At 49.1% G+C, this 27,574-nt stretch overlaps 1 protein-coding gene across 1 annotated transcript; it reads left to right on the top strand.

The window, feature by feature from the left end:
• On the top strand, positions 1 to 26,842 carry LOC103777263 (serine/threonine-protein kinase H1-like). Its single transcript, XM_008944814.1, is given in 3 exon segments — positions 1 to 1,005; positions 26,517 to 26,759; positions 26,762 to 26,842. Coding segments are annotated over 3 exon segments (1,257 nt in total). The 5' UTR covers positions 1 to 72.
• Positions 26,843 to 27,574: the final 732 nt, after the last annotated feature.

Genomic DNA, 27,574 nt, shown 5'->3' with positions numbered 1-27,574 from the left:
TGGGAGTTGCCCCAGCTGTGGTTGCTGCTGCCCTGGGAAAATGCCTTGAGAGGGAAGTGACACCATTCAGTGATGGGCTGCGGGACAAGCAAAGTGCTTCCCGAGCCCCCCAAAGACGTGCAGCTAGACCTGGTTAAAAAAGTCGAACCTTACACGGGCCACAGCGACGTCTACAAGCATTTCATCAGAGATGACCGTGGCACCGTCACCAAAACGGGCTCCCCCTCACCCCCCCGCCACGCTCCCCCCTCTCCTGGCAACCACCTGCCCCAGCCCGAGCCCCGCCGGAACAAAGTGGCCAAATACCGCGCCAAGTTCGACCCCAGGGTGACGGCCAAGTACGACGTCAAGGCCCTGATCGGGAGGGGGAGCTTCAGCCGCGTGGTGCGGGTGGAGCACAAGGCCACCAAGCAGCCCTACGCCATCAAGATGATCGAGACCAAGTGCCGGGAGGGGCGGGAGGTGTGCGAGTCGGAGCTCAGCGTGCTGCGCCGCGTGCGCCACACCAACATCATCCAGCTCATCGAGGTCTTCGAGACCCAGGACCGCGTCTACATGGTGATGGAGCTGGCCACGGGCGGGGAGCTCTTCGACCGGATCATCGCCAAGGGCTCCTTCACCGAGAGGGACGCCACCCGCGTGCTGCAGATGGTGCTGGACGGGGTGAGGTACCTGCACACCCTGGGCATCACCCACCGGGACTTGAAACCGGAGAATCTGCTCTACTACCACCCGGGGACGGACTCCAAAATCATGATCACGGACTTCGGGCTGGCGAGCGCTCGCAAGAAGGGGGACGACTGCCTGATGAAGACCACGTGCGGCACCCCGGAGTACATCGCTCCCGAGATCCTGGTCCGGAAGCCGTACACCAACTCGGTGGACATGTGGGCGCTGGGCGTCATCTCCTACATCCTCCTGAGCGGCACCATGCCCTTCGAGGACGACAACCGCACCCGCCTCTATCGGCAGATCCTGAAGGGGAAGTACAGCTACTCGGGCGAGGTGAGCGGGGTGAGGGGAAGTCGGACAAGAAGCGCTCCGTGGGGGGGTCGTGGTGAGATGAAGTTGAACAAGAAGCTCTCCGTGGGTGGGTCGTGGTGAGGTGAAGTCGAACGAGAAGCTGTCCATGGGTGGGTTGTGGTAGTGACCAGAAGCTGGGTGTCATCTGCAGGGTGGTGATGTGACCGGGGTGAAAAAAACATCTGGGATTCTGGGTCTTAAAATCCTTCCTGTTTTCTGTCAGCTTTCCAAAACTACTTCCAGTCTTCTAAAAGACAGTGTGTCTGAAGAAAGAGGAGATCTCCTCTTGTAGGACAGGGCAGAAGGCGGGGGGACAAGACTGGGACGGCTGTGGGGAGAAGCTGGGGAGACCCCAGCTGTGGTCAGCTGCTCTTCAGTACTTCCCTGTTGAAACTCACACCGGGGTTTTTGAAATGTAGTGTGTCCACACCTCATCTGATTTCTGATAGAAATCCAAACATGGTCTGGAAAACACCTTTGCTGAAAGACAAGGTGATGTCAGGCAAAGGGCCACTTGCTGCCTAAACCTGGAGAAGGGAGCATTTCTGAAACTGGTCTGTGTTTTCTCCTGAGCTTAGTACGTGACAAAATTGAGGATGGCGAGATGGTTTTCTTAGATTGCTACAGAGAGAGGAACCTGGGGGAATAGATTCTAGGCAGAAGATCATAGAATCATATAATGGGTTGGAAGGGACCTCAAAGATCATCCAGTTCAAACCCCCATGCCTTGGGCAGGGACACCTCCCACTAGACCAGGTTGCACAAGGGCCCATCCAGCCTGGTCTTGAACACCTCCAGGGATGGAGCACCTACAACTTCCTGGGCAATGTGTGCCAGTGTCTCACCAACTTCACAGTGAAAAACTTCATTTCCAATCTAAATCTCCCCTCTTCCAGTTTGAACCCATTACTTCACATCCTATCACTGTAAGTTCTCATAAAAAGTCCCCCCCCCCGCTTTCTTGTAGGCCCCCTTCAGATACTGGCAGACCACCATGAGATCTCCCCAGCTGGAGCCTTCTCCTCTGCAGGCTGCCTAAGCCCAACTCTCTCCTGCTGGGCTCCCAGCAGAGGGGTTCCCCCCTCGGGTCATTGCTGGGGCTCCTCTGGCCCCGCTCCAGCAGGTCCCTGTCTCTGCTGTGCTGAGGACTCCAGAGCTGCCCCAGCACTGCAGGGGGGTCTCCCCAGAGCGGGGCAGAGGGGCAGGATCCCCTCCCTGCCCTGCTGCCCACGCTGCTTTTGCGGCTCTCCGCACATTGTTGGCTCCTCCCTGGGTGTCCCCTCGCCCCGCAGAGCGGCCGGCTGCCTGCCTGACACAGCTCCTGCTGACGTGCTTCTGGTCATGGTGGGAGATCTCAGTTGCCAAGCAGCTCCTCTACCAGCCCAGTTACCAAGTACAGTCATAAACTCCCTTTAAGAATCTCAGTTCTAGAAAAAGTGGGTACCCAGATTTGCAAATTGGGCTTCTGCTTGTATTCCTCACTGGAAATATTTTATAACCTCTTCCTCTTTAAAAAAGAGAGGAGAGCTTTTAGATTCCTGAGCACCATGACTTTGTGGGATGGAGCCCACTGGGAAAGTGTTAATGAGTGGCTAAGTTTATGATTCTGAAACAACAGTAAAATAACTGTCAAAAAGCAGAATATATTAATGATTGTTCATGTATTTTAGGTGTGACAGGTATGTTGACATATTAATGATGGATAGAAGGAGTTTAAAGTTAAGTTTTTAAGAGTATTAAGCTGCCTTAGGATTGTTTAAAAAGTAATTTAAAAATTAGCTCCCTGAAGTGTTGTCAGGGGAGTCGTTGAGTCTTTTATACCTTAAAGCTGTCAGGCCAGTCTGTGTTACTAATTGGAGTATCCAAGTTAAATGAAGCTGAGGAGTATTGGTGTTTGTGTAGGAGGCCAGTGAGGAGAGCCCAGATTTGGCATCTTTGTGAATTCTGTTACTTCCTCCCATGAGCACTCTTCAGTAAGTCCTTGGTATGCAGAGGAGACAAAGAAGTAAAAAATGCCCAAATTTGGCACTTCCTGGACCAAGTGTTACTTCCTTCTTGGAACTAATACTTTTGGTTCCTTGGCCAAACTAAGGTTTGGACCTTTTTAGCTCACTCCGTTGTGTTTGTCTTGGCCATTCTTTGTTCTCCTCTCCTGGTTCTTTCGTTTGGAGATGCAGTGTGGTGGTTGTTTGGCTTGGTTTTTTTTGGTGACAGTTGTCCATTGTATTTTGGTTTCTTAGATCTATGTTGGCCATGTGCCTAGAGGTGCCAGAAGGTCAGTGAGGCCATTGACTTTGAATTTGCATCTTCCCTTTGAGGGGCTGTTTTTATTCTTCACCTCTCTAATATCTGGAGTGCATTCAGAAGAGTGGTGTCAGCAGGTTGAGGGAGGTTCTTCTCTCCCTCTACTACTGACCTAGGGAAGACACCTCTGGAGTACTGGGTCCAGTGCTGGGCTCCCCAGTTCCAGAGAGACAAGGAGCTGCTGGAGAGAACCCAATGTAGACTGTGAAGCTGCTGAGGGGCCTGGGGCGTCACTGTGCCAGGAAAGGCTGAGAGCCCTGGGGCTGTTCAGCCTGGGGAAGAGAAGACTCAGAGGGGATCTGATCAAGAGCTAAAGGGCCCTGGGGGGCAAGAGGCTGGAGCCAGACTCTTGTTAGTGGTGCCCAGCGACAGGACAAGGGGCAATGGGCACAAACTGGAACCCAGGAGGTTCCACCTGAACAGGAGGAGAAATTTCTTTGCTGTGAAGGCACCTGAGCCTGGAGCAGGCTGCCCAGAGAGGCTGTGGAGTCTCCTCTGGAGAGCTTCCAAACCCTCCTGGACAACATCCTGGGCACCCTGCTGTGGGTGACCTGCTGGAGCAGGGGGGTTGGACGAGATGGTCTCCAGAGGTGCCTTCCAACCCTCAGGATTCTGTGAGTATTCTGTGATCGTTCTGTGATCACGAGTTCTATAGTTTATTTAAAAAAACACATAGAAAGTCTCCTCCCTTCTCTTATTTATATTTGCCTCTGCTCCTTTAATTGATGTTTTCTGTGTACATCTCCTTAACCCTGTTTCCTTTAGATACTCGTGAGTAACTTTTCAGTGTCAAACTGCCAGTTATCTTTGTTCTTTAGACTCCTCTGGGCTGTTTTTTGTTTGATTTTTGTTTTTCTGAGGCTGAAGATCCATCTGTGTTTAGTGCCTCCTAAGGAATATATTCTATCGATTTTTTGCCATTACCCTTCTCTAGGCTACTTGTAACTTTGGAGACAGGGTGGTAGGTGAGCACCATAGCTCTGTGCTGTGGCATAGAGAGGTCTCTCTGGTTGTTCACCACTTCTTCCTGTAGGGGTTCTGATCCTGTGTTTGTTTCTTGGATGCTTCTGAGCATTTGGCTGCAGATATAGAGACTGTTTCACTGGGACTCCAAGAGGTTTCCTGAATGTTAGGAGCTGATGGTGTTCCACATAATTTGGTGTTCCCTCTAAAGTCTCCACCCCACAGTGCATGAGCTTGTGTTTAGTGACACTGATTTCTGTGACTTGTCATTCAACTTTGTCACTTGCTATTTTTACCGTTTTTTTGTTAATAAAATTTAGGATGCTATCCAGGGCAGGTTCTGCCTGTTACTGTAAAATGTGGTTCTGGAGTCTTAGAAGAAAGTGGTGGGATACAGGTTTGACACCCAGTGAATGGTGCTGAAGGTATTGAGCTGTTGAGGTTAAATAGGTTGAGGTTGGGCCTACAAGAAAGCTGGAGAGAGACTATTTATAAGGGCTTGTAGTGATTAGACAAAGTGTAATGGCTTCAAACTGGAAGAGGGGAGATTTAGATTAGAAATTAGGAAATAATAGTGCCTACTATGAAGGTGGTGTGACACTGGCCTAGGTTGCCAAGGGAAGCTGTGGGTGCTCCATCACTGGAGGCATTCAAGACATGGTTGGACAGGGCCTTGTTCAACCTGGTCTCGTGGGAGGTGTCCCTGCCCATGGTGAGGGGCTTGGAACTAGGTGACCTTTAAAGTTCCTTCCAACCCAAACCATTCAATGATTCTGTGAAAAACAAAGCTGAAGATGTCATGAGAGACCACACAATAAATTGGCTGATGATCAATGTGGACAAACTTGAACTGGTCCCATGAGCAGATGGGCAGTTTGAATTTTCTGTAAATGATGGTGGGCCCATCTTGTTCTTTAGATGAAATAATTTGAGGTTAAACATTTTGAGCTAACATCTCAATACTCAGGATCAAAAGCCAACTGATAGTAGCAATTAGTGTTGCTGTTGCAGGTGTCCTTGCTGGGCCATGCCAGCTGTGCACCTGCACTTGCATTTTGAGGGCAGTTCTGCTTCCTCTGGAGAAAAATATGGAATCGAAAAGCACATGAACAAGGGTAGTGTGAATAACCAAAGATATGGGCTGCCTTCCATCTGAAGGATGAATGAGCAGACTACAGCCCTTCCTCCAAAAAAATAAACGTTTGAGAGGAGCCTCCAACTGACCTCGGTGCATCTGTAGGCACAACAAGGAGAGTGAACAGAGGGCAACTGTTTTGAGCATTCCTTGGGGTAATTTCATTTGACATCCTCTGGTCCTTGTGCCAGAACTGAATTATTTTGAGGAATTCTGTGATGTTGTTGTTATTAGGGCTGCTGGATGCTTGTGTGACATACTTCAGGAGGCCATTATGTATACTATGGGTGACATAAGTTCTTGCTTTGGAAAGCTGTAGATGTTTCACTGCTTGGAAAGCAAATATGTGTCAGCCTGTTGCCTGTATCTTTTCCCCAGATGTTTTCTGTTCCTCCAGAGCCAGGGAAAATGGATGCTTTAATTTACCAGTGTAGTCAAGCCGATGCCCCTAAATTGCAGGCGTGCTTGACTGTAGCCAGGTATTGACAGGAGATGCAGTAACAGGCATCCCACTTTGTGAATAAATTCTAGGTGGAAACCAGACTAGTGTGGAACAAGACTTGAGTTTGCCGAGCATCCTTGCCGAGTCCCACTTTTGAAAGCCCTGGCCTCAAAGCCTGGTCAGAGTTGGACAAAGCTGTATTGAGAGATTGATAAAAGCCAAGATACACATTGACCCTGAGGAGTGGCTCCATCTTTGTGAAAAACAGGTGAGCTCATGTCCAGCTCGTGTAATTGCCTTCTCAGGAGCTCTCTCTTCATCCTGGAGTGTCAGGTCTGTCTCAAGAGGCTATTAGCAGATCAATAGGAGAGGTCTCCCATAATAGGTTGTTCAGGTACCTCTGACATCACTGCTCTGATTAGCTCTTCTCTCTCCTTCTGTACTTTCCAAGCTGTTTGGAGTGATGGGTGAGGTGAGGAATGAAGAAAAGCTTTTGGCTTTGTAACTTGGCCAGCTTTTTTTCTGAGTATCTTTGAGTAAGGGTCACGTGGGCTACGGAGACTGCATTCGATGTAGCCCACTGCAGAGGCCTTCTCTGTTGCTGGTTTTCTTAGAACTTGCTAAAAAAAGATTTGCCAGTATTGGAATCGAAATCTCGGGTCTAAAACTGGTTTCTGGGCATCTCTTTGTAGGTGGAAAAGTTGTGTGAGGACTAAAGTTGGAATTCCATTCACAATGTCCTTTGAATTTGCAAGTGCAGAAACGAATGTCGGACCATTGTTATCCTGCTAGGACAGGCTTGTTCTGCTTCAAAGCTTGCCCTTCTATTGGATACTGATACTTTTATGTTGCTTTACACACCTGGGAAACTTGCTGGAAGAAATGGAAGATAATACACGTTGCAGTTAAATTGGGAAGCTGAGCTAGGGTGGCTGCGTTGTTCTGGTTTTGATATCTGGGCCAATCATTTCTCCTTATGGGCTCTTCTTCTCTTCATGAAACAGAATCAGTTTTTTGTGGGATATTCGCTGTGGGTGAGGTTGGTGTGTGCTGCTGTGGGAACATCTCTTAATCAATTTAAAACCAAAAAGCTTGTTATAACTAATGGTGCTAGTGGATACATTGATGAATGTGATGCAAGGAGGGACGTGCTTGATGTAGGAAAGCAGCTGGGTGTTGCAAGTCTGTAGAAGCTTTGCAAGGGACTTAGAGAGATGATCTGGGTTTGTGTGGCTTGCTTAGATTTTTCCAGTGGTGGTTAATAAAGTTCCTCACCAAAGGCCCTTGGAAGGACTTTGGAGCTAGAGTGTGAGTGGCCTTTGCATGGATCAGCAATTTGCTGAAGGTAAGCACAAATTTGAAATACACGGTTGGTTCTACTCGGAAGGAGGACACAGGGAAGTTTGAAGGATCTGTTCCTTTCTGCCCAAAAGCTCTCAGGACAGAGTTCACCGATGAAACTGCACACTCAATGATGATACAGAGTTCTTCAGATGGTGAAAATGAGGGCTGTGGACCATAAAAGTTTGCCTGAGTTGAAAAACCAACGGATGAATTTGTGTAAGGCAAATCAATGGAGAGAATGACACTAAAAAGTCACAAGTATGGATAAAGAGGTCCCTAAGCCACAAATTTTTGAGGCTTGAGAGTATGTGCGAGTCTTAATTACAACATAGGGACTGTTCTCTTGGGCTCTCCCTCTGTATCTGCTGTTGCCTTGTGTTGGAGACACTGTACCAGACCGACAAGGTCTTTGATGTGGTAATCTTCAGTGCTGGTAGAGGTGCCAGTCTTTCCTTCTGTCATTCCATCTCAGCTGGGAGCTTCATCCACGCCCAGCAATGACCTGAGGGGGGAACCCCTCTGCTGAGAGCCCAGCAGGAGAGAGTTGGGCTTGGGCAGCTGCAGAGAAGGCTTCAGCTGGGGAGACCTTCTGGGGGCCTGTCAGTATCTGAAGGGGGCCTACAAGAAAGCTGAGGAGGGACTTTTTACAAGGGCTTGTGTGATAAGAAGTTCTCAGTTGGCTCAGTGCCTGGGAGGGTCCAGCTGCAGTGGGACACTGCTCGTGGGGACCCTGGCTGGTCACACTGGCTGATGGCGTTGCCCTCCCTGGCTGTGCCAGTTGCTCTTTAGACCGTTGGGGACTTTTCCAAGACACAGTCATCACCTTGGTCTTCATCTGCCTGCCAGAAGGGAGGAGAGATTTCAAACCAGCCGATTGTTGAGTGTCCCAAGCTGCTGAAATAGTGTTACAAGGAAGACGGGAACAGGGCAGCTGAAGGCAAGGTTTGAAACCATATCTGTGGTACTTATTTGTGTGATCCTACAAATCTGTGGGACCACATTTCAGCCTTCTTGCTGGAAGAGAGTGGTTTTTTACTGATGTAAGTTGTTTTACTGAGTGAGCTGCTCTGTTTTTTCCCTGTGAGCCACATTAGATGGTAGAATTGTTTTACGACAGTCCTGTTGTTAGAGAAACGGTTGTTTTTTTTCTAAAAATGAGATACTGTTTTTCCATGTAAGGAAGAATTGTTTTTTTTTTTTTTATAAATTGCTTGGAAAAAGAAGAAAAAAATCAATTTACAGAGGAATGTGCTTTTGCATTTCATACGGCTGTGCAGCCGTGGTGGTTTTTAAGTAGAGCACTGGGAGTGTTGGCGAGATGCAGTCAGGTGGCTCTGCGTTGAAAAGGGCACTGTGCTCTGCTTTGAAGAGCTGAGGCACTTGAAGGGGATGAAAGTGTTCCTCTCCTAGCCTGGACAAAGCACTGAGGCCAGCCGGAGCAGTGGGCTTCTCTTACCTTCTGCTCTTTCTTTTCTTTTAAAAGGTTAGTAGATGTGAGCACAGGGGCGTCTGTGTTGCTCCATATGTGTGTGAGGGTTGAAGTGTTTGTCCAGAACTCTCCTGCTGCAGGAGGGGACATCTTGGGCTCTCTGAAACAGAATAAGCTCTGTTAAAACCTCAAAAATCCTCCAGCCTACTGCATGTATCAGTGACCATGGGAAGGGTTCGTCTCCCTGGACTGGGCACTGAGGAGGCTGCCCCTCAAATCCTGGGATCAGTTTTGGGCCCCTCACTCCCAGAATGACCTTGAGGGGCTGAAGTGTGGCCAGAAGAGAGCAGTGAAGCTGGAGAAGCACAAGTGTGGTGAGGAGCAGCTGGGGGTGCTGAGCCTGGAGCAAAGGAGGCTCAGGGGAGACCTTCTGGCTCTCCACAGCTCCCTGACAGGAGGCTGGAGCCAGGTGGGGGTCGTGCTTGTCTCCCAAGGAACAAGTAACAGGACAAGAGGAAACAGCCTCAAGTTGCCCCAGGGCAGGTTGAGGTTGGACCTGAAGAACAATTTTTTGCCCTTGAGGGTTGTCCAGGGCTGTGCCAGGCTGCCCAGGGCAGTGGTGGCGTCCCCATCCCTGGAGGGGTTTCCATGCTGTGGAGGCGTGGTGCTGAGGGACATGGGTTAGCAGTGTCAGAGTTGGCAGAATGAGGTTGATGGTGGAACTTGATGATCTGAAAGGTCTTTTCCAACCTGAATGTTTCTGTGATCTTCCTAGCTCCCACCTGAGCCCCAGGACTGGGCACCAGCCTAGGAGCTTTTGAAGAGCTGGTACCTGGCCTTCGTTCCAGGTTCTGCCCCTGCTGCAGGTTAAGCCTAGTTTTAATTAATCAAAAATGAGCTCCACAAAGAAGGGCTGTAAACATGCGCCTCGCTGCAAATCGTTTTGTGGCCTGTCAATGACCCTGTCTTAGAGAGAAGCAGTTGGACCTGATAGATTTGGAGCAATGTGCTGTTGAAAGGCATCTCAGATTTCCTCTGACCAGAATCTGGGACTTCCCTAGCAGTCGCAGTGTGCTCCTGCCCTGTGATGAGGCAAAGGAGGAGTTAGCCAGCACATGTGGCATAGGTAGGATTTCAGAAAATTAAAATCTCTTTTTAGCTGTAAAAATTGTTTTGGGGAACTTCTGTTGGCCCTGAGTTGGGTGGCTAAAAAGACGCTTCCTGAGCCCAGAGTTTTTCTTGGTGTAGTCTCTACGTCCGCCCAGAGAGGTGGTGGAGGCCCCATCCCTGGAGACAATCAATGTCAGGCTTGGTGGGACTCTGAGTAACCTGCTCTAGTTGGGGATGTCCCTGCTCCATGAACTAGATGATCTTTAGAGGTCACTTCCAACCCAAACCATTCCATGATTCTAATCCCTGAAATCCCCAAGTCTGACAAGATTCCAGTTGAAACTTTCAGGCTGGTGGACACAAGGGGGCTGGGTTAGGTGTTTTGAGCTGGCAGGGGTGGCTCAAGCCAGCAGTGGTGCATGCGAGGTCCCTGTTTTGGAGCACAAGCTTCAGGGCTGGCTCTTCAGTTCTCTCCATTCTCCCCACCCTGCTGCTTCGCCCTCCTGCTGCCCGGCCTGAGTGCTAGGAGAGAAATCCCAGGCATGTTTTCCAATACATTTGTTACTTAAGTGGATGCTTTGATAGATTTTCCTGAAAACTGAGCTTTTCCTAATATACCAAATTAGTGTTGATTGGTGAGACGGAGCCACACAGAGCAGTCGAGGAGAGGCAGAACGTTCTGGTGGTGGCAGTTGAGAGACGCCCACTGTGAGTGCAGAGTGCACCTTGCTGTCCACAGCTCCTGAGCTTCCCTCAACACGATCCACCCTACGCATCAGATGCACACAGCGTTTCAGGCACTTGGAGTGATTAATGAAAGAGTTTGGGTTTGTACCCAACAAAAGGTAGAATTGAGCCGAGGGGAATGTATTTGCATGTTTCTTACCTTTGTCTGTCTCTGAAGAATAATTTCTGAAGGATTCTTTCATAGTCTGATCATTCTGAGAGTGGTTATATAGCTCGGATGTAAGAAAGGTTTCTCGTTAGAGGTGGGATGACTCAAAAAAGGCTTTATGTACTGTTTTGTCAGATGCTGATGGGAATGTCTGAGTTATAGTTCCTTATCTCTTTTCACTTTGTCCTTCAGAATTTTTTTTTCCATTTGCTTTTAGCTTTTTACAAGCTTCTGAAGTTCTTGGTAGCATTCTTAAGCTACTGCTTAGCCCAAGAGGGTCATACTGCAGAATGAAGGAAAACTACCTTGGCTCTTGGATGAGAATGAGAAATCGGTTCATGGTATGCTCAGCTTCCAAAATTCACAGGAGTTCCTGTACCTCCAGGGTTTGGTGCAGGGGCTTGGTGAGGATGGATCTGCCCTTGGAGGTATCTATTTAATGAAAGTGTTCTGTGGTCTTTCAAAATCATAGAATGGTTTGAGTTGGAAGCGACCTTAAAGACCATCTAGTCATGTGCCATGGGCAGGGATACCTCTCATGAGACCAGGGTGCTGGAAGCCCTGTATCCAGCCCAATTTTGAACACCCCCAGTGTTGGAGCATCCACAGCTTCCCTGGGCAACCTGTGCCAGTGTCTCTCCACTCTCACAGTGAAGAATTTCTTCCTAATATCTGATCTAAATCTCCCCTCTCCCTGTTTGAACCCATTACCCCTCATCCTATCACTACAAGCCCTTGTAAAAAGTCCCGCTTTTCCAAAATCCCCAAAAACAGAGATGGTGAATTACCCATGTTTGCAGGCAAAGGAGAAGTAGGATTTGAAGTGTTCCTGTTCTTCTAGAAGCAGGGAGGCTTCTACTCTCCCTGGCTTTGGGCAAGCAGCGTTGCCTCACATGTCCTCTGCTTTAGCTGATATCTTCTGTGTCAGTGGTAGAGGAGCACTGAGGGAGGAGGGGTTTGGCACTGGGGAAAACTATGCTTCTACTAGTGCTACAAATCATTTGTGCTGGTCTGCCCTTCATGCTGAGCAAAACTTCTTTGCCTAGAAGCTGGGAAGATAATGTTCTCCAGTATTCCTGGGGACAGAAGCCAGCAGGAAGATTCTGCTACACAGCGCTTTCAAATTCTGCCACAGGTGAAGCAGGGAGAGCACAAGGACCAAATCTTGTAGATATCTGTAAGTAAATTAACATTTATCAGTGGCTTGCCAACAAAGTAGAACAAAGAGCTACAGTCACTATGTAGAAATTCCCAAAGGTCCACAGGGGTATCTGGGGGCTTATTGAGCAACCCAGGTGAGGGACAGGGAGGTGTGTTTGTTCTATTTGCAGATGACATGGGATTGGAAGAGCTGCAAAGTGCCTTGAGTTCCAGATGACCCAAACAAATCTGAGCAATTCAATAGCAGGTGCAAATTTTTTTAAAAGATCAGAATAAGTTAGCACACAAAAATAAAGTGAAGAACAGAAGATCAGGAGATGTTGGCTTCTCAGAAAAGCCTCTGCCTATGAATCAGAAGCTATTATGTGAGACAGCATGTGGAAAAAAGACAAATAGGCTGAGGTGGAGAGGCTGTGTGTGGTGTAATCCTGCTCTGTTTAGTGGCTGGGGCAGCCTGCCAAGCTGAAGCTCTGACACTTCTGGGCAGCAGACTTCAAAAATGCCGCAGGCCAAGCAGAGAGACTTGACAGAAGATCAACAAAAACAATCGTGAGTCAAAAAACCCCACAGTGTCCGGCAGACTGAGATGTTTTTGGCTGTTTGCTATGACAACACCTTCTTTAGGCCAGTTTGCAAATATGCAAAAAGCTGCTGCAAGGAGGAGAAGGAATAATCTCTTTTCCAGATTATGTCAAACAAGAGCCTTAAATTGCACTTGGGAAGATTCACGTTAGACCTTTTACAACACTAGTGTCTCCTGCTCCTAAAAACCAGCTTACCCAGAGGATTGCTGAAGCTGTCTTGAAGTCAGGTTGTTAGGCAGGCATCTGTCAGGAATGATGCATCTGCAGGGGATCCTTTGGGAACCATGGGATGGGTTGGACGGTTGCTGGGTGTCTATTGCAGCCCTGGTTTTGCCCTCATTTCCCAAGGCAGCAAGGTTTGTGGAACTGTGCTGTCTTCCAGTCTCCCATGATTAACTGTTTAACTTCTAAGGTCGGTCTTGGCCCAATTTGAGAGATGTGGAGAATTCAAAGGCGTGAAGTTTCTATGGATTTTACAGAAGTCTGTGGCTCAGTAGGAGAGAGAAGTTGATTCATGTCACAGCAGGAGAGGTAATTAAATATCAGTATGAATTTATCCAGAGAGGTGCCAGCACATGCCTATTTCTGAGCCACTTGTGGGACACTTGACCCTGGGCAGTGTGTGGGCTGGAGCCTGGGCAGTGGTGCGTGTAGGAGGGAGGGATGTGCTGCTGCCATGGAAGGGAGATGACAGTACTGGCCAGGCACAGGGAGGAGAAGCGCTAGAATCATAGAAACCTGGGTTCAAGAGACCTTTGGAGGTCTTTAATCCCATTCAGCTTGAGAAGATATCATTGCCAGTACTAGATCATGTTGGCTGTGACTTTGTATTCCTGAGTCTTGAAAAGCTTCAAGGGTGGAGGTCCCCCACCTCCCTGGTGACCTTTTCCAGGGCTGTACCACCTTTCTCCTGGTATTTCCTGATATGAACCTTCCATGGTGCAACCTCTCCCTGTCACCCCTTGTATTGTCTGGGCTGCTCTGTAATCCTTGTAACTGTTGGCCCTAAGACTTCTCTTTGCCAGACTGAACAAGCCTAGCTCCTTCCACCCCTTCTTGAAGGATGTGTCCCACAGACCCCTGGGCACCTTCGCAGCTGTCACCTGGATCTTCTCTACATCTTTCTTGAGCTGGGGGATGGCCAGGCTTAGCAGGAGTTAGTATGATTCCACACAGCAAACTGAAAACGTTTGACCTTTTTGGGAAAAAAGAAAATACAGGAAAGAAGAGGGTAGGATATAACAGGGGGAAGAAATGACACTGATATAAGATCATAGCAGCAGAATAGAGATGTTTTGAGTTGTCCTTGCTACTGTACATTTTGTCTTGTTGAGTATCTGCAGTTTGGTGCTGCTTCAGTGACATACTTTGTGGTGCAGCAGGATCTCTGTCTCCTTCACTGAATAGTTTGGATGCTGAAGGAGGCTGAGAAGATGTTAAGGAGAAATGTGGCAGGGTGGGATCTGGAACAGTTCTGCTCTGGATTCTAATAAAAACTTCCCAGACAGTGCCAGGAAAGACAACTGTAAACCAGTCCCTCGGGACTGAACCAATAGACCAAGTGAACCCACTTACACTTGGTCCTGGTGTTTAGTGCACTTCAGAATTTTCCAAGTGACAATAGTTTTAGTCCACCTTGCCCACCTTTGCTTTCTGGGAGAGAAACAGGGATGTCTTTAGATTGGGCCATCCCAGCCTAACTTGGGGAAGCACTTCAATACCTAAACCTGAGCTCTCAGGAAATGCTCAGGGGCATTTCACCCCCTCTGACCCATGGTGAAAATTGCCAGAGTGGCTATAAGGAAGAGAGGGAAGCCAAGGCAGTCAGTGAGGTGGTGCTGCTCTGCTCCTGGAGCCTGGGCACTGCTGATGTGTTCAGCACAGCTCCTCATCTTCATGCTGCCTTTGGTGGTTGGGCTCGAGGAGGTTAAAAGAGCCTCTGTCCTACCTCAAGCAGCAGAGGAGAGCTGGTGCCAGCCCGGGAGCAAGGCACAGTTGGACTAGCAGCTAAGGCTGTCTTGGGATTTACTCCCCCTTGCTCATTCTCTTGTAAGCACTTCAGACTCATGCATCAACAGCTTGAAGCCTGCAGAGGGGAGGGGTCATATCTGGAAGGATATGAGCTTATCTTCTTACCCTCTGCTGCAGTAATCGATGTGATAAAGATATTCTTCCTCCCTGGGGAATATTTTTCCTGCCTGTTAGGCACCACCATTTCTTAAACTGTTACTCTGAATCGTCGTGTGGCAGCATGTATTGGCTTTGGTTTCAGTTCTCAGCCAATGCCTCTCTTAAGCTAATAATTCAGAGGGAGAGAACATTGTTCAGATCAAATTTAATTTTTCCTTTTGAGACTGGAAGCCCCGAAGATGTTGGGATACCCAGATGTTACAAACAGGTTGGGGAAGGCATTTCCCAGTTTAGTTACTGCAAATTCTGTCGTGAACTGGTGCTATAGCAACACCTTGGGAAACTTCTGCCTCTTTCCCCTGCTTGCCTTTTGGATGGTGGTCTCCAGTACTCTGTACTCTATGACCTTATCTTTTCATCTGTATTCTTCTGAGTCCAGATCTCTTGACCCCGAGCTTTCTCAACATACAATTTTTCAGTCAAGACGGTGGTTCAAGTCCCCTGTGTCTAACTGGAACTTGCTGACACGTATCTAAGAGACGGATGTGAAGCAATCCAAGCGAAAACGTGGTATTCCCCCGTTTCAACATGCCGGTTGTTTCCCAGGGCGTTAGAGCTGGAAAAAGCCACCCCTGGCTGTAGAGAAGAGCTTTGTGCTTGGGTTTTTTTTGCAGCCGCTGTAATTTTGCTGTGTGATTCTAGCTGAACCCCCAGTGTGTGGAGAGGGGAAATCAGCTGGCTATTTCCATTCGAAAAGCTGGGTTATGGAAGTTCACAGCACCAGATGGCTGCGCATACTTATAATGCTGTGGATTATTAAAGGGCTGTTGTGTTTTCCTCTTTCATCCTTCCTTTATTCCTCCTCCTCACATCAACAAATTAATGCCGAATGCTTGGGAATCTGTCCCGTGCAGATTTACCACGTGACGTCTTTTCAGTGGAGACTTTTTGTTCCAGTCCTTTTGAACTGGTTGGTTTTCAGCACCTCTTTGCAACCGCTCGTGGCCTGAACGATGCCCAGGATGGTACAAGGCTCATTCCTGGAGCCTCAGCACAGTCCTAGGCTGCTTCAGCACGTTCCAATTTCAGAGCTGCTGTCTCCAACCTCCTCCTTTGGAGCTTGCTGTTTTCTAATGTCAAGCAGGAACCTCCTAAATGGGACAAACCAGCTGTGTTAATATGAAGACTCCGAAAGTCATCAGCCTTTGGTGCCATCCAAATCGTGTCCTTGCCCAATACCACATCAATGCCCATTTTGCCAAGACTTCTACAATGACACCGGTTTTACTGTGCAGGTGCCTCATGAAATGGAGTCACCTATATGAAAGACAGTACAAAGAAACACCTACATCTGATTTATTTTTAATAGTTAACACCATGTCACTTGTCTACCACAACAAGCATCTGAATTTTAAAGTTCTACTACTCCAAAAAATGGTGGAAGGTGGAGAGATGTGCCCTGCCTCCAGCACCATAGATGCATGTTAGAATGAGTCAATTTTGTGGAAAAAAAGAAAAAAGAAAAGCCTTTGCTGTTGGTATTCTTGATACCTGGGTGCCACCTTTGTCCAGACTGACTTTCTTCTTAAGGGGTTTTAGCAGTCCAGGTGTCATCAATGTAGATAACATCCAGAACAAACCCCTTTATTTTAAAAATTCTGCCTGCCCAGGTCAGGGCTGGTCTTTGTGACTTCTTGAAGAACATGATCTGCATGGCTTGGCCTTTTAGAGTGTGTATCTGGGGGAAGATGCACTGCTGAACTCTTGAGACTTCTGAAATTTATTTTTTAGGGGAGGTAGAATCAAGGAATTGTTTTGGTTGGAAAAGACCTTTAGATCATCGAGTCCAAACGTTGCCCCAGCACTGCCAGGTCCCCACTGACCCATGTCCCTCAGCACCACATCTCCACAGCATGGAAACCCCTCCAGGGATGGGGACTCCACCACTGCCCTGGGCAGCCTGGCACAGACCTGGGCAACCCTCAAGGGCAAGAAATTGTTCTTCAGGTCCAACCTCAACCTGCCCTGGGGCAACTTGAGGCTGTTTCCTCTTGTCCTGTTGCTTGTTCCATGGGAGAAGAGCCTGACCCACACCTGGCTCCAGGCTCCTGTCAGGGAGCTGTGCAGAGCCAGAAGGTCTCCCCTGAGCCTCCTTTGCTCCAGGCTCAGCACCCCCAGCTCCCTCAGCTGCTCCTCACCACACTTGGGCTCTAGACCCTTCCCCAGCAGCTTTGTTGTCCTTCTCTGGCCACGCTTCAGCTCCTCAAGGTCCTTCTGGGAGTGAGGGGCCCAAAACTGACCCCAGGATTTGGGGTGCAGCCTCCCTAGTGCCCAGTCCAGGGGGACAATCCCTGCCCTGGTCCTGCTGGCCACAGTGGTGCTGATCCAAGCTAGGATGCTTGGGTACACACTGGCTCATCTTCAGCTGGCTGTTGACCAACCCCCCAGGTCCTTTTCCACCGGGCACTTTCTGTCCACTCTGCCCCAAGCCTGGAGTGTTACCAGCATTCTTGAGATCTAAGTGCAAGACTCGGCACTTGTTGATCCTCAACCCATGGCTCCAGCCTGTCCAGATCCCTCTGCAGAACCTCGTACCCTCCAGCAGATCAACATCCCGCCCTACCTGCTGCTTTGTCAGCGACCGCTTGACATCGGTGTGTGCTCCCGTCCCGGGCGGAGTGGAATTCCCAGTCTGGAGTCTCAGCCCAGCCCCAGGAGCTGCTCTGCCTGCGGGCTGCTGGCTCCCACCCCCTCCCCGATGGGTCAGCCAGAGGGGGAGACTCACGCTGGGGGCTCTCCACCCAGCATTTCACGCAGTCACCCATCCTAAGTGAGCTCAGAGGAGGATCTGTTGCTTTTCTTTCTCCTCCTCCAGACTCAGAACCTGTGTCTGAATAAAACATAGCCTGTTCGAGAGCTCTTGAAGGCCTTGTGAGTGGGGCTGCTTTCCTCTGAGTTTATCACCTGGCAGGGCTGAAGCTGCAGATTGGTGACACGCTCCGTGTTTTATTCAGCTTGGAAGTTCAGGAGATGCTGTTGTAGGAAATGTGTGCGTACCTCAGAAGTGGCAGCTGTCATTCCTGGGGGCAGAACTACAAATCTCCACCACGGGAGTCTGTCCTGTTGTCATTAAGGCTCTAAGACAGACTCTGGTGGTGGCTTTATGCTTGATTGAAGTGCTGCTAATTCTGGATTCTCTGCCAGTCACCCACTTGGGCTGATGGAGCTGCTTCTGCAGCCACCCAGTGAATCATGCCATGGAGCTGTGACTGAAAACCCCAGCAGGAAAATTAACAGAATCATAGAATGGCTGAGGTTGGAAGGGTCCCTAGAGGTCATCTCATCCAACCTCCCTGCCATGGGCAGTGACCCCTCTCAACTAGACCAGGTTGCTCAAGGCCTCATCCAGCCTGGCCTTGAACACCCCCAGGGAGGGGCATCCACAACCTCTCTGGCAATCTAGCCCAGAGTCTCGCCACCCTCCTACTGAAGAACTTCTTCCTAAGATCCAGTCTAAACCTGCTCTCCGCCAGTTTAAACCATTTCCCCTTGTCCTGTCACTGGACGCTCTTGTGAAGAGTCCCTCTCCAGCCTTCCTGTGCGTTCCCTTCAGGTATTGGAGGCAGTTCTAAGGTCCCCCAGAGCCTGCTCTTCTGCAGGCTGAACAATCCCGGTGCTCTCAGCCTGTCCTCATAGCAGAGATGCTCCAGCCCCTGGATCATCTTTGTGCTGCTCCTCTGGACTCGTTCCAACAGATCTATGTCCCTTTTCTGGTGGGGACACCAGAACTGGATGCAGTATTCAAGGTGGGGTCTCACAAGAGCAAAAATCTCCCTGACTTGGCTCACTTTGGTTGCACAAACCAAACCATCCATGCTGGCATGATGGAGAGTGAAGTGTGAAAATGGGAATGAACAGCAGAAATGGCCCGGTCATCTTGTGTGGCATGGAGCATGACTCTTAACAGTGACCAGGGCACAACAGAAAGGCAGCTTCTCTGACCAAGTGGATATGTTCAACCCGGCCTCTCTGTTGGGGCAGGCTTGTTTCCAATAAATCTGTTTTGTCTTGTAAAACTTTAAAGTCTGCTCCTGTGAGACCCCACCAGCTCTGGGGCCCACAGTGTAAGAAGGATGTGGACCTGTTGGAGCAGGTTCAGAGGAGGCCATGAAGATGTTCAGGGGCTGGAGCACCTCTGCTGTGAGGCCAGGCTGAGTGAGTTGGGGTTGGGCAACCTGGAGAAGGCTCTGGGGAGACCTTCTGGTGGCCTTTCAGTGCTTCAGGGGGCCTGTCAGAAAGCTGGGGAGGGACCTTTCACCAGGGAGTGTAGTGATAGGATGAGGGGTAGTGGGTTCAAACTGGGAGAGGGGAGATTTAGATTAGATATAAAGAAGAAATTCTTCACTCTGAGGGTGGTGAGATGCTGGCACAGGTTACCCAGGGAAGTTGTTACTGCTCCAACACTGGAGTTGTTCAAGACCAGCTTGGACAGGGCTCTGAGTAACCTGCTGTAGCGGGAGGTGTCCCTGTCTTTGATGGGGTTGGAACTAGGTGATATTTTAAGTTCCCTTCCAATCCAAACCATCCTGTAGTTATATGGTGGTTTTCTGTAGGTGTACCTGGCAGGAACCCATGTACTGCTGTAGCTCTTCTCAACCTACCCAGTGCCTTGAGGCTTCTCCAGTGCTTGATGAGACTCTCCCTAGGAATCAGTGGAGCTAGGATATGCTATTTGTGACCTACAAGCAATCTTTGGCTGCTGTGCTAACATGCTTTGTGTTTTGTATTTTTCTAAAGACTGACTGGGAGGAGAGATTTGGGCCTTTGCAGTCCTGACTGTCCTTCCCCTTGCCTGTAATGTCATCTCCAGAGCTCATGCCAGTTCTGTAAATAACACCTATCTTGGGTAGGAATCAGGGAAGCAACATGTACTTTTGCTTCAGTGCAGAGGCTAAAAGCAAAGCTTCAAAGTCAGGTGACTGGTTCTTCCTTTACTTGCACAGGACTAACCAGAAGATCCCTCTGCGGCTTTGTGTCTCTAGGGAATATGTCAAGGAGACCTTTTGGATGGCCAGGGAGGAGTTGCTGCTAGCTTGGAGAATGCTGTAGTCAGGCTCAAGCATGTCACCTGTAAGAAACAGGTCTGTCTGAAGGTTGCCTGGTTGTCATCTCAGACTCCACAGTTTCACCAGCCAACAAAAGCATGATGAGACTGGAGTTTGAGCATCAGACAGAGTGACCCTGTGGTCCTCCTCTAGGTTATCTTTGACGGTGAGGAGTGCTGGAAAGTGTCACCTGGGTCTGGAGGGACATAAGGGGACAGGCACTCTGATGGGAAGGGAATTTTGCCAAGAAGTGAAGTCCTTAGATATCAGATGCCCATCTGCATCTTTACAGCCCATCTTCCTGAGGCCTTTTAACTTCTAGGATTCAGTTGTTGAATGGAGTAAGTGCATGAAAGGTAGAAGTGGGTGACCACACAATTCATCTCAAAGATCACGAGCTACTGATCACTGGCTTTCTGTTTCAAGTATCCTCACAGTCTCTAGAGAAAGCCGAGTGGTATTCCTGCCTCCTGGGCTTCTACCCACACTCAAAGGTCTGTGCTAGTTAGTAGGTAGGATGTGGTTTTGGTGTGAGCTTAGTTTTGTTTTGTTTTAATTTAAGGATCCTTTAGAGCTTCCAGTAGTAGCAGGCTTTACTGCCCCTCATTTCTTCTGATCTCAGAAACCAGTTGGTCCTGCTCCTGTCTGGTGATCAAAGAGAAGAGCACCTTAGATCTGTTGTCCTAGAGCTTGTTGTCCTTACAAGCTGGTAAGTCCTCACCAGTTCTGCTTGTTGGCTAGATAAAGGAGAGCAAAGTGATGGCCAGACATACTCCTTCACACTCTGCTGAGCTTGCACACCAGGATGAAGCAGTGCTGTTGTTCCATTTGGTTGTTGCAGGGACCCTCATCATTTCTGCATGAGGGTGAGCTATCCAGATATACTTACTGCAGTGTAATGAGGTTTGGGGAATGGATGCTGAACCAGCTATCCCAAGCAGAGGACCTGGTTGCAGTTGTTTGAAAAGCTGGTCACTTGTTGAAGATCTCTGCTGGCATTCAGCAAGTACTGCTGAGGTTCTGCTCAGAATGTGGCTGTTCTACCTGTTTTTAAGGTATGTAGGAAGACACCATGACTAGTGTTGTGCCTTCTGGAGCAGTGCAGGCAGGCAGAGGGGGCTACACAGAAGTTCCACACAAACTGCATTGCACTTGAAATCTGTTCACAGAGGAAAGGAACAAGGTGAACAAGTATTGGAGACTTCTCTTTGGTTTTGTGCCTCAAAAGAGGAATTTGTCACTGCAGCTGTGAGATTAAAGGCAAAGGTATCCGATGGGGTTTAGCTGCTGCAGTGTCTCATGGCCACTGGATGGGAGTGTTTTCCTCCCAAACCACTCCTTGTTTCTCCTCAGTTTCTCCTCGGAGAAGTAGAGGGGAAAGATCTCCTCTAGATCACTCCAGTCCTTCCATGTGAGTGCATGTTGTGTCCTGCACTCATGTCCTCCTTGGTGTTCCCCAAACACAACAGCATCACCCTTCCTTGGCTTGTACACAAGCTCCTGCTGCTGCCTTGCAGTATTCATTGGGAGGGTTCCTGGGGTTTTGCTAAGTTAAAACTGCTGCTTTGCCAACCGATGTGAGGTTTCTGGAGAGCAGATACATTTCTTCAGGGGCTGGTGTTGAAAACTGTGGAATTCATTCCACTCAGTGCTTCAGTAGAATGTAGCCTTTATCTGGTTTTACAGAAAAGGCTCCAATGAAATTAAACCAAAGATGTGTATGGTGCAGCAGATGAAACCTCCAGCTGCATAAACAGATCGATAAACTGATCTGTGTTTGCTGACCAGAAGAAAAGTCTAATTGTGAGCACTCCATATTCAACGTTTGTGGTGCAACTGGAGTAATTGGAGTAATGAGAAATCCAATTTGCCTTTGTTTCGAGTTTATTCTTCTTTATGCTTCATTAAGCTGGACTGGTGCAGTGCACAGGTCTCTCAAGGCTTAGGCTGGTGGTGTATTCACAGCTTCCAGGTCTTCAGACTGACATGTTCTTTGTGGATTTCTGCAAATTTTAAATTTCCACATCTGCCATCTTTTAATATGACTAGAAATAATTGAAGTTATTGTTATTCTTGGTGTTTAGAGGCTCATTTCATTCACTGGAGTCTCCTGCTCTGTGTTGGGCAGCTGTCGGTTGACTGAAGTTTGAGTGCATCTGAAGGGCAGAGTAGCTCTCAGGTTGCTGCAGGTTCCAGATCTGTGCAGCTACAGACTTCTGCAAGAGGAAATTATGCTCTCCTGCATCATCCTGAAGATGTATTTCCAAGAAAACTATGGTTGTGTAAGTCCAGAAGCATTTTTTCGTTAGAGTGCATCTCTTGCAGCTCTTTGGATTTAGGTAAAGAAGAGTCCTGGCGTGACTGTGTCTCTATGAGGGACAGTGTTCAGAAAAGATTTTAGATCATGGAATCACAGAATGGTTTGGTTGGAAGGGATATTAAAGATCATCAAGTTCAACCCTCCCTGCCATGGTCAGGGCCACTGCCTACCAGACCAGGTTGCTCAGAGCCCCAGCCAACCTGGCCTTGAACAGTGACAGGGATGGAGCATCCACATGTGGACAACCTGTGTCAGCATCTCACCACCCTCACAGTGAAGAAATCAATCTTTACATCTAATCTAAATCTTACCTTGTTCAGTTTGAACCCCTTACCCCATGTTCTATCCCTACGATCCCTGATGAAGGTTCCCTCTCCAGCTTCCCTGTAGGCCCCATTGAAGCACTGGAAGGCTGCTGTAAGGCAGGAAGATTTCCTCAGGAAAAAAATTCCCCAGGAAAAAACATAAGGTTGGAGTCTTGTGAATGCAAATTTCTCCATTTGAGTGGGACAAAAGCTGTTTCAAGGTATGTAAGTCATCTCAGTTGCTGGTGACAGTAGCAAAGATGGTAGTAAAGAGTTCCTAAAATGTTATTATTGCAAAAGGGGGTGGAATTGTCACCAGTGTTCAGTATCACTGAGATTAAATCGGTTAATTGGGTAGACATACTGTTAGCTGAGACATCTCATTAGTATTATTTGGAGAGTGGCAAACGAGTCCTCTGTGAAGGAAGTAGAATGGGGTGAGCTGTCTGCTAGGAGGAGAAGGAAAGAAGTGGTTGGAGGTTAGTGGGGTGTAGGCAGGTAATGATGGAGTTCTGATTTTTAGCTGTGCAAGGAGCTGCTAACTTCAATGTATCTGAAAAAGAAACCCACAGAAAATCATTCTTTAGAAGTTTAGGTAAAAGTGGAGGCAAAACTCCGTGTTGCTGGGCTTCATTTGGCTCTGCCCATCTATGGAAGGGAGAACCCAAAGGTCACCTAGAGCTGTAGATCTGGAGTGTAACAGGAAGGTGAGGTGTTGACTAACCAGTGGACATAGAAGTTGACCCTGCTGTCCTCTGAGATGATGCCAGTAAAGGCAAAACCCTGCAGGTCAATGTCCTTTGCTGCTCTTTAACAAAGGAAGGACTTTATTGAGAAGTCTGTTGGGAAATCTGTAGGCTTGGAATGTGAATTATGTCCCATCATGGCAGAGTTTTGGCTCTTTGCTTCTAGTGTTATACAGGGTGAGCTCTTCAGAGGCTTCATAGTTCTGCAAGCCAGGATGGTGTGTGCACACATAACCTTTACTGTGGTTTTTTGGTACCTTTGAAAAGGTATTTTGCTATTTTATTTATCATTTTTATAAAATAGCACTTTAATGGGTCTCTGATCGTGGATTGTCCCTGTTCTATTCTAACAAGCACCTGGGTTTTTTCTTACCTTTCGTTGTCAAGATGCATTTCATCAGCTAAGAAAAAGTGATTTAAGGCAGGTCATGACTAATTATATTTGAAAGCAGCAGGTAGAAAAGCTTGAATTTTGACAGTTTTATTTGTTAACTGATTTTGTTCTGGCAACATGGAAGGGTGTCGATTTTGGATGTGGTTTCAAAGTGGTGTCTGATCCACAGGAGCAGGCCGTGCTTCCTACCTGAGCTCTCCAGCTTTATCCATTTCTACCCTGAATACATTCAGGATCATTTATAGTTTTTTACTGAAGGACCAGTATTTTCTTTGTATGAAGTAGTTCATATCATTTGCACTCTCTTCTCTCTATATATCCCACTTCAGCTCAGCCGAATAAGCCTGACTGCTTTAGCCATCGCTTATAAAATAAGACTTTCTGTACCCTAGAGAACAGTTCTTAGCTGGAGCTTGAGTTCCTCTCTCCTGGCCATGCCACTGACCCTCCATGGGCCAGGAGCAGTGTTGTAACTCTTGGAGGATCCTGCCTTTTGCCCTGAAATTCTCCTGGGGCTTTGCTCCCTGGCTGCTGCCTTTGAGGCTTTGAGAGAAATTGCTTTTGGTAGAAATAAGTTGCAGGTCTCAACAAATTAGGACGTAGCTTTTTTAGGCCTTTGGCACAAGGCAAGTACATTGTATCTGACTGTTTACCTGCTGGTCGACCCTGAGGTTTAAAGTGGCTGGGTTCTTTGCTTCCTCACCAAACAAAGAGAAATGAAAGGTGCAGAACAGCAGCCTTTTGTTTTAACTACACGTGCTGGTTCCACTCAGTTACATGTCTGTGTTTGTACCTGGCCTTAATTATTGTATCAAAGTCTTCACTTTGCATGAATTTGCAGACAACACGTTCACCATGAGCCAGCAATGGGTCCTTGTGGCCAAGAAGGCCAGTGGTGTCTTGGGTGCATGAAGATGAGTAGGGCCAGGAGGTCAAGGGAGGTTCTTCTCCCCCCTCTGCTCTGTGCTAGTGAGGCCGGGGTGGTTGGGTCCAGTGCTGGGCTCCCCAGTTCCAGAGAGACAAGGAACTGCTGGGGAGAGTCCAGTGGAAGCTACAAAGCTGCTGAGGGGCCTGGAGCATCTCTGTACCAGGAAAGGCTGAGAGCCCTGGGGCTGTTCAAACTGGAGGGGAAAAGCCTGAGAGGGGATCTGATAAGTGCTGATCAAGAGCTAAAAAGTGGGGGTCAAAAGGCTGGAGCCAGACTCTTGTCAGTGGTGCCCAGCAACAGGACAAGGGGCAAGGGACACAAACTGGAACACAAGAAGTTCCATCTCAGTGTTGGGGAAAAACTTCCCTGCTGGGGAAAAACTTCTCTGCTGGGAGGGTGCCCGAGCCTGGAGCAGGCTGCCCAGAGAGGTTGTGGAGTCTCCTTCTCTGGAGAGATTCCAAACCTGCCTGGATGTGATCCTGGGCACCCTGCTGTGGGTGACCTGCTGGAGCAGGGGGGTTGGAGGAGGTGATCTCCAGAGGTCTCTTCCAACCCCACCATGCAGGTTTTCTGTGATTCTATGAATCTGCTCAGGATTTTTTTAATGTCTCTTGGAACGTGGTTTCCACATACTGCAAAAATTCAATGTGTATTGTCTCAGGAGGGGTGAGACCCACACAGCCCCCAGTGACTGCCAAAACCCGCTCTTGCCTGCATCCATGTAACAATTTTTACACAACTGCCTCCTTCCTCCACTTGTGCTGTGGATTTTGCCATGGTTTTCTTCCTGGCTTTGTCCTCAGCCCTACTTTTACCTTATGGTAAAGAAATCCTCCCAATTCTGACAGTATTTTGTCAGAAATTAAAACAGTCCAGCATGCATGGCTCCAGGTGTTTGCCTCGTAAGTAGTTATGTCTCTACTTCTGTGTACTGGGGGGATCTAGGAGGAATTTATTATAGGGGTAATTAATTATTTTGGGATTGTTTCTTTTAAGACCAGTATTTTGTCAAAAATGTCCTTCCTGTTTTTCTTGATGAGCATTCATGAAAATTTCTTGTATCTAACATTTACGTAGATTTAGAACATTTTATGGGTTGTTTCCAGCCAGGCTGAGTTGGCTGTTCCAGGGTTGACCAGTAGCAACATCTCCTAGATTTCCACGTGGGAGCAAGACCAAGTACCCTGGCAGAAAAATCTCCTTAGGTTTGGTTTCAGGATTGATGTGGAGGGCAGTGTGTGCTCGCTAGATGTGCCCCTTGAGAGAGAAGAGAACCTTGGTCCTCTTGGAGGATGTGCACCTTGGTCAGAAGAGAACCAGGCATCTGGTGTCACGTTCCTCTGTGAGGACCGTGGGTCACTTTTGAGCAGTGGTGACTTAATGGGATACAAAGCACTTGGACTGAGGAGGGTCTGCAGTGGGGATGTGGCTACTGTTCGTTTTGTAATAACGGTGTGGTTTTGCAAGGTGATGTGAGAAGATGAGGTGAAAGGCCTCAGGGCCAGCACCTGGAGTGGGACGTACGTCTGGGAGCCTGTGTCTGTTTGTGGTGCAAGCACCAGCATGCAAGTGTGTGACCAAGTGTGTGACTGCTGGTGAAGACTGAGCCAGACAAGGGGGTGAAGGGACCTGGAAGCTGGGAATGTTCATGTATGTCTCTGTGTGTGTGTCTGTGTGTGTGTCTCTAAGGACAAGGACGGGACCATCAGGAGGATCTGGCACCCAGAAGGACCAGGGAAGTCCCAGCCAGCTGCTGGAGAGGTGGTTGAACCTTGGAGCTGACTGAGACTGCTTGTATGTGTGAGCCCACGCCTATGGTTGGAATCGATGATCTCAGAGGTCTTTTCCAACCTGAATGGTTTTATGATTCCACATGTAGGTGTCTGTAGGCTTGAGGGACCTGGGAAGAGTGAGGTTGCTGGGCAGGCTGTGTCTGAGCCCGGCTGTCAGAGGGATCCCCACTGCACCTATGTACATACAGACACTTACCACTAACTCGGCCTCTCCCCCTGACAGTCTCTTGAAGTAATTGTGTCTCGTTCTCCTTGGACAGAAGCTGTTGGTGACAGCTCGGGAGCTTTGCAGATGAAAGAGGGAGTGGAAGAAGCCCCGAAGCACCTTTTGGGGTTAGGAGGAATGAATTAATCAGCAAAGCTGTGGTGGGACGTTTCATTCCACTCATCTCTTTTGTATTTCAGCCCTGGCCCAGCGTGTCCAACCTGGCCAAGGACTTCATCGACCGTCTGCTCACTGTGGACCCCGGCGACAGGATGACAGCCCTCCAGGCCCTAAAGCACCCGTGGGTGGTCAGCATGGCAGCCTCTTCCTCCATGAAGAACCTCCACCGCTCCATCTCACAGAACCTCCTCAAGAGGGCCTCTTCCCGCTGCCAGAGCACCAAGTCGGCGCAGTCCACGCGCTCCAGCCGCTCCACCAGGTCCAAAGGTCCAACAAGGCGCGGCGGGTCCGGGAGCGGGAGCTGCGGGAGCTGAACCTGCGCTACCAGCAGCAGTACACCGGCTGAGCGCCGGGACCTGCCGGCCGACTTCCCAGGGGTCTTCCCAGACGGACGACTCCCTGCGGCGCAGGCGCGCGGAGCCCTTCGCCGCTCGGTGAGGAACGTCCGCGTTCCTCCCTCTCTCCCTCCCTCCCTCTCTCCCTCCCCCTGTGCAGAGGAAAGGGAATCTCATGGTGGCCGTCCCACCCTGCCAAGCTGTGCCCGTGGGGGCCTCATGCAGGAAACGGGGGAGCCCTCGTGGCCAAGCAATCTGCAAATTCAAGGAGCTGCGTGGGGAGAGGAGCGCTTTCTGCAGCCCGGGAGCTTGGTTGTTCATAGTTATTTATTAATTCTGGAGTGTTGCGTTCCTCTCACCTGCATCTGAAGAAGAAGAACCCACCCCAGAAATCCCTGTACGTGTGTGTCGGTGCACGTACGTGTGCACTCATACGTGTGTGGGCGTGTGTTTGGAACTGAAGATGCACACAGAGCTGGTTTAGTCAGAGCCGGCGGTGCCTCGGCAGCGGAGCCGCTGTGAGTCACACGCAGTCAGAAGCAGGGTGGCTGTGACTCACCCCCGAGCTGCCCACCAGCTCCTCGCTGGAGAGCTGCCGGGCAGCAGCTCTCTGTGACGACCGGGGAGCTGCCAGGTTTCCCTCGGGGGCCACCAGCCACCTGGTGACGTCGGGGCTGAGCTCGAGCTGTGCCAGAGCTGTCGTGAGCATCGGCAGCCAAGCCTCCGACCTGGAGCGGGTGGGT

This window comes from Merops nubicus, unplaced genomic scaffold (assembly GCF_000691845.1).
Source record: "Merops nubicus isolate BGI_N331 unplaced genomic scaffold, ASM69184v1 scaffold3140, whole genome shotgun sequence".
NCBI classification, from domain to species: Eukaryota; Metazoa; Chordata; class Aves; order Coraciiformes; family Meropidae; genus Merops; species Merops nubicus.
Note: the sequence above shows the minus strand (reverse complement) of the source record. Positions and strands in the feature narration are given on the sequence as shown.